Source organism: Apodemus sylvaticus, chromosome 1 (assembly GCF_947179515.1).
Source record: "Apodemus sylvaticus chromosome 1, mApoSyl1.1, whole genome shotgun sequence".
NCBI lineage: Eukaryota > Metazoa > Chordata > Mammalia > Rodentia > Muridae > Apodemus > Apodemus sylvaticus.
Genome location: NC_067472.1, coordinates 207,742,719 through 207,752,291, shown reverse-complemented (window position 1 = coordinate 207,752,291; position 9,573 = coordinate 207,742,719). Strand labels below are relative to the sequence as shown.

The following is a 9,573-nucleotide window of genomic DNA, read 5'->3' as shown; positions in this document are numbered from 1 at the left end:
GGTTTCTCTGTCCTGGTACTCACTCTGTAGACCAGGCTGACCTCAAGTTCAGAGCTCTGCCTGCTTCTGCCTCCTGAGTGGTGTGATCAATCAAGAGCCTGCGCTACCACAACGAAGTTTTTGTTTGCTTTCAAGAAAGAAGCATAAAGTAGTCCTGATTAGGCTGGAGCTCACTTTGGGGATCAGATTGACCTTGAACTCACCCGGCGGTTCACCTGGGATTAAAGTCCACAGCCTTGGGGGCTAGAGAGGTGGCTGAGCAGTTAAGAGCACTGAACGCTCGCTAAGAGGTCCTGAGTTCAATTCCCACATGGTGCCTCACAACCATCTGTAATAAAAGCTGATGCCCTTTTCTGGTGTGTCTGAAAAGAACTACAGTGTACTCACACAAATATAGTAAATAGATCTTTTAAAACAACAACAAAACAGTTCACAGCCTTTCTCTTTCTTGTGTGTGTGTGTGTGTGTGTGTGTGTGTGTTAGAGTTTCTCTGTATAGTCCTCACTGTCCTGGAACTTGCACCACCACCACCCAGCTGCCTTTTTAATTTTTTTTCCGATGCAATAGCATGAGGATTTCTTTATTTCCAGAATTCTGGGTTCCATAGCCGTGCACCACACAGAGTTAGAGGACTATGGACCCCTGCAAAATTGCGACAGCTTTTATAAGTTTACGACAGAGCCTGCGAATCACAAACCAATTATTTCTTAGCATGGAAAGCCCGCGAAATGTGAGCCAATCGCGACAGCTTTTATAAGTTTATGACAAAGCCCTCAAATCACAAATCAAACATTTCTTAGCTTGGAAAGCCCACGAAATGCGAACCAATTGATTTGTACCACTCCATAGTTTTTAGGCCAATCAGTTTAAATTATCAGAGCCCGCGCTCAGTGGACCAATTAGTTTCCTATAACGTCTACAGCTGCGTGAACTCCTGCTTAGGGGTAACGGCGTAAGTTTACAGAAGCAAGATAAGCTTAGCCCATTTCCAGTTACCCTATGGGGCCTGGATCACCTATTCAAGGCCTTTCTGCTAGGTCTAAACTAAGGGTGGGCTCTGGAATGTGACCTTTTACCTAGTTTCTAAGAAAACAAGATAGCATTTTAAACTCCTGATTTCTTGGGGTCATTAGAGTTAGGCTGTATTATTTTCTATTCTTTCAAGCTGACACAGCTCTTTTAGAATGTTCTCTAGCAGCTATCCAGAGATGGCTATCTGAAAAGTGAACACAGTTCTTTTAGAATTTTTTTCTGGCTTTCTGATTTTCATTGGAAAACCCAAGAATTAGAAGTTTTCTAAATTTTGACTTGGTCGGAAGATCCAAGAATTTTCTATAGCAGTTTTTCTGACTTTGGTCAGAAAACCCATGAACTATTCAGAGAGCTTTTAGAATTTTTTATAAGCAGAGAAAGCTGTCCCAAGAAGAAAGCTAGATGTCTCAACCACAGAGGTTTTTGTTTGTTTGTTTGTTTGTTTGTTTGGTTGGTTGGTTGGTTGGTTGGTTTGGTGAGATTTTGGTTTGGTTTTTTCGAGACAGGGTTTCTCTATATAGCCCTGGCTGCTGTAGACCAGGCTGGCCTCAAACTCAGAAATCTGCCTGCCTCTGCCTCCCAAGTGCTAGGATTAAAGGGATTAAAGGTATGTGCCACCACACCCAGCTAGAGTTTTTAGAACAGCAAGAAAAAGCTGTCTAGAGCAGAGCAGAGCACACACAGAGAGAGCAGTCTGAAAACCCATCTCCGCAGAATATAGGCTGCCCGCTTGACTTCACAATTTGACTTCAGTCTTTTGTTTTCACTGCTCCCAGACACACCTTCTCTCAGGAACCCTCTGCATGCCAAGACTGGTCCTTGGCAAAGGAGGACTTCATGTATTCATCTTACTGGTTTTCTCTCCAGTACCTAGATGAATGTTCAGAATGCAGTGAAACCCTCAAAGCACATTTACAGAAAGTTAAACTAATGGAGTAACTAATGGAGCCATATTATTTGGTGCCACTTGATCATTTTCTTTCTAATTTTTTTTAAATTTTTTTAATTCGATATATTTTTTATTTACATTGCCAATAGTTTCCCCCCACTTTTCTAGCCCCCCACTCCCCGAAAGTCCCATAAGCCCCCTTCTCTCCCCCTGTCCTCCCACCCACCCCTTCCCACTTCCCTGTTCTGGTTTGGCCCTATACTGCTACACTGAGTCTTTCCAGAACAAGGGGCCACTCCTCCGTTCTTCTTGTACCTCATTTGATGTGTGGATTATGTTTTGGGTATTCCAGTTCTCTAGGTTAATATCCACTTATTAGTGAGTGCATACCATGATTGATCTTTTGAGTCTGGATTACCTCACTTAGTATGATGTTCTCCAGCTCTATCCATTTGCCTAAGAATTTCATGAATTCATTGTTTCTAATGGCTGAATAGTACTCCATTGTGTAGATATACCACATTTTTTGCATCCACTCTTCTGTTGAGGGATACCTGGGTTCTTTCCAGCTTCTGGCAATTATAAATAGGGCTGCTATGAGCATAGTGGACTATGTATCCTTATTACATGCTGGGGAATCTTTTGGGTATATGCCCAGGAGTGGTATAGCAGGATCTTCTGGAAGTGAGGTGCCCAGTTTTCTGAGGAACCACCAGACTGATTTCCAGAGTGGTTGTACCAATTTGCAACCCCACCAGCAGTGGAGGAGTGTTCCTCTTTTTCCACATCCTCGCCAACACCTGCTGTCTCCTGAATTTTTAATTTTAGCCATTCTGACTGGTGTAAGGTGAAATCTCAGGGTTGTTTTGATTTGCATTTCCCTAATGACTAATGAAGTTGAGCATTTTTTAAGATGCTTCTCCGCCATCCGAAGTTCTTCAGGTGAGAATTCTTTGTTTAACTCTGTACCCCACTTTTTAATAGGGTTGTTTGGTTTTCTGGAGTCTAACTTCTTGAGTTCTTTATATATATTGGATATTAGCCCTCTATCTGATGTAGGATTGGTGAAGACCTTTCCCCAATTTGTTGGTTGCCGATTTGTCCTTTTGATGGTGTCCTTTGCCTTACAGAAACTTTGTAATTTTATGAGGTCCCATTTGTCAATTCTTGATCTTAGAGCATACACTATTGGTGTTCTGTTCAGAAACTTTCTCCCTGTACCGATGTCCTCAAGGGTCTTCCCCAGTTTCTTTTCTATTAGCTTCAGAGCCTTTTTAATTTTTTAAGGACAGTATTCACTTTTTTTATGTGTATGAGTGGTTTGCTTGCATGTATGTCTGTACACCACATATGTGCTTGGTATTTATTGATAGCTCCCTCCTGAAAGATTACCCTTCCCACCATTCCTTTCAGACTGTGGAAGTCATTTTTTTTTTCCCATCTAAAGGGCTACATCTTATCTTCTTCTGTAGGCATTTTGGCCAGCTGCACATGTGGTGTTTAATTCTTGGGCATGAGCTAGGGAGGGAATACAGAAGTCAGGACTCTCTTCTTTCCACCCTTTGGGTCCCAAGGATCCAACACAAAACATCACCATGTCAGGAAGCATGTTTAGTCCCTCAGACACCTCACCAACCCTGGTTTTGTTCCCAAAGAATGAAATACTTACTCTGTAGCCAAGGATGGATTTGAACTCACAATCCTCACACCTCCAGCTGAGATTCCAGGTGTGCAATATTAAGCCAATCTAGATTATTATTCAGAGCTGAATGCCTGACCGATTCAGGCATCCCAGAGTGAATACTGGGAAAAGTGATTTAGGGGAACTTGTATATGTGGTCGCGGGACAGAAGAAAAGTCAAAATCAGGATAGTGCCTAAAAAATGTACTCTAATAGTCAGACGGGCAGGTTATAGCAGCGTGAAAGAGGTGCTGTGCACGAGACCGTCAAAATTTTGGTTTGTGGAAGCTAGTGGTGTCTTAGGACCTTCTAAAAGAGAAAGGTTTCACTTGCTAGAAGGAGTGTTAGGTCAAACACGTGGATGGAAGCAGCTATTAAGGGGACTAAAGCTAGCCCAAGACAGTCTGGTTTTGATCTGCAGCATTTCAACCTTCCCGCAATCTCCAAATCCTTACCATACATGCCTTTAACATGGGTTTGCCCCCCCCACCAGACTTCTCTACGCACTTGTGTTACATACAAGAGGGGCTGACTGAATTTGACTGAATTGTGTCCATTCTTTTTTTTTTTTTTTTTTTTGCTTTTTGACTTTTTGGCTTTGGTTTTTTCGAGACAGGGTTTCTCTGTGTAGCCCTGGCTGTCCTGGAACTCACTCTGTAGAGCAGGCTGGCCTCAAACTCAGAAATCTGCCTGCCTCTGCCTCCCAGAGTGCTGGGATTACAGGCGTGCGCCACCACCGCCCGGCTGTGTCAATTCATTATTGATGCTAAAAATCCAAATCTATCTGTGCTGCTTCAGCAGGAGAAACGGCTTGTACAAGAGAACTATTCAGTCACCAGGCCTGACAGCACCAGCCAGTCTGTTAAGGATGAGGTCTAGGCAGAGGTGGGACACCCCTTAATCCCAGTGAGGTGGGAGGCAGAACAAGCGCATTCTGAGTTTGAAGCCAGACTGCTTTACATACGGAGTTCCAGGATGGACAGTCTATGCAAATCCCTTCTTTGTTGGAGGATGGGGGTGGGGGAGGGTGGCTCAGTGGTAAAGCACCTACCTAACTTGTACAAGGCCACAGCTTCACGGGGGGGGGGGGGGGGGGGGAAATATTCAAACATCAAAGGGAGCCAGACTCAAAAACCTATAAACTCAACACTTTGAAACTTCCAACCTACCCTGGGCAGCACCTCAACATCTCAAACAGATGACAAAAATGAGCCAGTGAAGTGGCTCATGCCTTTAATCCCGGGAGGCAGACGCCCATGGCTGAGTTCGAGGACAGCCTGGTCTACAAAGTGAGCTCCAGGACTCATTAGCAATGTTGCCCCTTGAACATCCATTTGCCCTTAGTTTTTTGTTGTTGTTGCAGTTTTGTTTTTCAAGACAGGATTTCTCTGGATATCCCTGGCTGTCTCTGTAGACCAGGCAGGCTGGCCTCAAACTCGGAAATCTGCCTGCCTCTGCCTCCCAAATGCTGCGATTAAAGGCGTGCCCCCCCCCACCCCCGCCACAGCCCGGCTGCCCTCAGTTTTAAAAGAAACCCTAACGAAATCAAGGCAGTCACTTGAGCCTCCAAATCCTGGCACTGTGGTAATCTTAGAGGGCGTCAAGTAATCCGGACAAATGGAGGACTAGGGAGGCAGCCTGAGGCGGGAGGAGGAGCATCCAGAATCGGGAAACAATGAGGAAGACGGGGCGGGCTGCCTGCCTGGAGTCCATTTCCTGAAAAGGAGAGCCTGGGTGGAGCCTACCCTTCCTCTTGGGTGGAGACTCAGGAGGCCAAAGCCAAGGCTCAGTAGAGGCTGAAGAGTGGGCGGAGCTACAGGTAGGAGGATCCCTGCTGAGCGGGCCCAACTTGGACCTGAGATGCAATCCTAAATTTCCTAGAGCATACTTGAAGTGAGCTACGGACGACATGGAAGCATCTCCATGTTCCCTGAGTAAGTCTGGGCCCCTAAGGAGCCTGTTAGCATGCTGCCTGTCGGGTGGGCAGGACCGCTGTGTGGAGGCCTCAGTTCTGTAGTTCCCATCTGGCCCCCAGAGCAAACCAGGACTTACAGAAAGTGAAGCTATCGCAATGGAGTTGGGGGTCTGTGTGTTGGTGTCGCGAGAGCTGATCTGTGCGCGTGGCACTTTGGCTCCTCCGGGGTTCAGAGTTAAGGGGGGGAGGGGGGGTCCATTCACAACACCTGTCTGCTTAGATTTAGGCTACTCTGTTTTCAAGGAAACTATTTGCAAACTCATATGAACTGGTTTAGTTTTGATTTTTGTAAGATTTTTGTTTGGTGCCTTTTCCTTCCGGGAGTGTGTTAATTTTATTAGAGACAAGGTGTCATGGACAGGCATGTTGGAAATGGTGTTGAACGATTGTTTGTGTCTTTAGAGATGCCATCTCCCTTTGGATCACACTGGCCTAAACTCTGATATACACGCACCTCCGCCTCCCAAGTGCTAAGATTTTGGGAAAATGCCACCGTGCCTGGCAATTTCGGACGTGGCAATGTTGAAATCTTGTGAGGAATTCCTTCTACCTGAGTGCTGGGACCACCTAACCCACACCCACCGAAGGCTTGCAACTGCCATACTTAGCCAAATTCAGTTTCCTGAGAGTCTATAATTCCAATAGCAGGATCAGTAGTTCAAACTGTCCACCCTCCTGCCTCTGTTCTCCAACTGGCTGGGATTAAGGGTGTGACTCTCCCCTCTGCCTTTTTGTTTTTTTTTTTCAAAGATTCAGATCTTTAGCCCCAGAAAGGTTGAACTGGGTGGAACTGGAAAGTGGGGAATTAAAGTGGGTCACAGGTATGTGACTGATGCATCCAGCTCCGCAAGAGGAAAATCAGCTTGGGGGTGTGAGGAAGGCTGATCTCCTGACAGCTACTTATTCCGTGTATGGGTGAGGCCAGGCGAGACTGTAGAGGTCTGAGGACCTCTTTGTTCAATAGGTTGGCTCCTCCCGTGAGTCCCTCAAGACCAAAATTCACATCATCAGCTTAGCAGCAAGCGCTGGCCTATCCCTCTCCTCCCCCCCCCTCTCTCTCTCTCTCTCTCTCTCTCTCTCTCTCTCTCTCTCTCTCTCTCTCTCTCGATACAGATCTCCTGCCCCATTTCCCCTCTGTCTTAGCCTCGTGTACGCTGGGTCCCCTTGACCAGAAGTACAGTTGGGAACAGCTTTGGGAGCTGGAACACCACTTCAAGATGGAACCGTACCCGGACCTCCAGGCTCGGAAGAGTGTGGCCACCAGACTCAGACTGAAGGAGGAACAAGTTGAGGTCAGATAGCCATCTCCAACCTTACAAGCCTCTCGGTCAGTGGATCTCCACACTGAGAACCCTTTGTGGTCAAAAAAAAAAAAAAATCTCAGGGATTACATTATATATCCTGCATTTTGGATATTTACATTAGGATTCATAACAGTAACAAAATTACAGTTAGGAAACAGCCACTGACTGCTCTTCTGAAGGTCCTGAGTTCAATTTCTGCAACCACATGGTGGTTTACAACCATCTGTAACAAGATCTGACTCCCTGGAGTGTCTGAAGACAGCTACAGTGTACTTACATAGAATATGTTGTATTCTGTAGCTCCCTGCAGCTACTAAGAACTGGGTTGCTAGAACAGAAGCTGAGGGATAGCTGGGGAAGGGGCGAAAAGACCGAGGCCCCAACTTAAATGGGGGATTCCCTGCTCTACGTAGGCTAGGAGAAGTTCACCTTGACCAATAAAAATTCCTGCTGTAACCTACTTCCCTATTATACCCTAACATCAGAGTCCTGCCCAAAGTCAGGAATTGTCCTTGGCCAATGTCAAGTTCCTACCATGTGGCATGACACCCCAATATGGCTCTGCACATTAATAAATAAAAATATTTTTTTTTAATTTTTTTTTTTTTTTTGGTTTTTTGGATTTGCTTTTTTCAAGACAGGGTTTCTCTATGTAGTCCTGGCTGTCCTGGAACTTACTCTGTAGAGCAGGCTGGCCTCGAACTCAGAAATCTGCCTGCTTCTGCCTCCCAGAGTGCAGAAGATTACAGATTACAGGCGTGCGCCCCACCACTACCCGGCTAAAATAAATCTTAAAAAAAAAAAAAAAAAAAGGAAACAGCCACAAAAATGATTTTGTGGTTGGGGTTTACATTGGTGCTTTCTGGACAGAAAACACAGACAGACTGGCTCCCATTGGAAGAGTGTGTATCCTTCTAAGGTAGCAATTCTCAACCTGTGGATATCCAACTCTTTGATTCTGGGATGAACAACTCTCACAGGAGTCAGATCAGAACAATAGAAAACACAGAGATTCACATCATAACAATTCATAACAGTAGCATAATTGCAATTGTGAAGTAGCAGTGACAGCAGGGCGGCGGTGGCACACGCCTGTAATCCCAGCACTCTGGGAGGCAGAAGCAGGCGGATTTCTGAGTTCGAGGCCAGCCTGGTCTGCAGAGTGAGTTCCAGGACAGCCAGGGCCATACAGAGAAACCCTGTGCTCCCCCCCCAAAAAAAAACAAAAAAAAAAAAACAAAAAAAAAAGTAGCAGTGAAAATTTTTCGCTGGACAGGGTTGTTCTTTCCTGGAAAACACTCTATAGACCAGGCTGGCCTCCAACTCCAGAGAAGGCCTGCCTGCCTTTGACTCCCAGTGCTGGGATTAAAGGTGTGAGTTACCCTCTCAACCTCTGCCCTCTCCCACACAACAAAAACAAATTTATGGTTCGTGGGTGGGGGCGACAACATGAGGAGTTTATTAAAGGCTCAAGCATCAGAAGGTTAAGAACCATATACAGGCTGTGCACTCTAGCAGGCTGCATCCCTGCATGGTGGGCCCTACCCTGAGGGACCTCAGTATTCTTTAGGGGGCCTCCTTTGCGGTCCCTGATGAAAGAAGAAGGCTGGAGAGGAAGCTTTGGGAAGCTAGTTCCCCCTAGCATCAACTCAAAAGTCTGGGAGCACAGGGTCCCTCCTTAGATGTGTCTGCCTGCCTTCTTCCCTGCAGGCTTGGTTCATCCAGAGATCCTTGGAGCAGGAGATGCGCCCCCGCTTGGCCAGGCTACAGGAGTCTGCCCGGGATGATACCTCTTCTTCCCACAATGTCCTCTGCTGCCAGCCACCAAGCTGGAAGTACAGGCTCGTCCCCATCAATCCCCCTGAGTCCTCAACCAGCTGTGAGCATAGCTGCCGACCTCCTTCCCCGTGGGGCCACTTCTACAAGCAGTAACACAAAAATGGCTTCCCCCAACACCCCCTCCCTTTTAGACTCCCGGCTGCACCAAACCCACCAAATGGTGGACCCATTCCAGAAACCTCAGGGTCAATGTTTGAACATCTGGGTGCCAGGACAGATGACATTGGACAGAAATGGTGTAGCAGATGCTGAGTCTCCAACTAGAACCTGCAGGGCCACACCGCACAGGTGCCTCAAAGGCGGCCTCCTATACTTCAGGCTAGCTATCAACTCAATACCACACTGACGTCTTGCTTCCTTTCCCCAAGGCGTGATTACAGACTAACATATCCCACCGAAACAGCCATTTCCCAAGAGATTAACTGGTTAATGCTGCTAGCCTTTTTTTTTTTTTTACCGATCTGTGGCCTTGATCATTCATTTTGTGCCAATGAGTATTTTGTTTTGGTGTGTGTGTGTGTATTCTTGGTCTATCAGTGTTTCTGTTTTTGAGGCACCTGCTTGGGGATTTAGATCTGGGAGTGGCTCATTGATAAAATTAAATTGTTGATTGTTGATAAATAAAATTGGGTTTTAAAAAAAAAATACTTGTGTTGTTTAAAAAAAAAAAATCCTTTGTGTAGGGGCTGGAGAGGTGGCTCAGTGGTTAAGAGCACTGACTGCTCTCCCAAAGGTCCTGAGTTCAAATCCCACAACCACATGGTGGCTCACAACCATCTGTAATGAGATCTGGTGTCTGAAGATAGCTACAATGTACTTATAGGTAATAAATAAATCTTTAAAAAAAATACTT

At 46.0% G+C, this 9,573-nt stretch overlaps 1 protein-coding gene and 1 non-coding gene across 2 annotated transcripts; both read left to right on the top strand.

Annotated features, from left to right (window-relative positions):
- The first annotated feature begins 1,221 nt into the window (after positions 1–1,221).
- On the top strand, positions 1,222–1,282 carry LOC127676658 (U7 small nuclear RNA). The gene has a single exon (XR_007976097.1). It is a non-coding gene; the product is annotated as a U7 small nuclear RNA (small nuclear RNA).
- Positions 1,283–5,511: 4,229 nt separating this feature from the next.
- On the top strand, positions 5,512–8,813 carry LOC127673244 (retinal homeobox protein Rx-like). Its single transcript, XM_052168855.1, has 3 exons — positions 5,512–5,536; positions 6,721–6,869; positions 8,592–8,813. Exons 1-3 carry the CDS (start codon positions 5,512–5,514, stop codon positions 8,811–8,813), a joined length of 396 nt encoding a protein of 131 aa, XP_052024815.1.
- The last annotated feature ends 760 nt before the right edge of the window (positions 8,814–9,573 follow it).

Bases quoted from the DNA above. Each gene is read 5' to 3' on its own strand.
- LOC127673244 (XM_052168855.1), top strand. From the start codon at position 5,512: ATGGAAGCATCTCCATGTTCCCTGA. The intron at 5,537-6,720 runs GTAAGTCTGGGC...CCTCTGTCTTAG, and splicing joins AGCATCTCCATGTTCCCTGA to CCTCGTGTACGCTGGGTCCC. The intron at 6,870-8,591 runs GTCAGATAGCCA...TCTTCCCTGCAG, and splicing joins TGAAGGAGGAACAAGTTGAG to GCTTGGTTCATCCAGAGATC.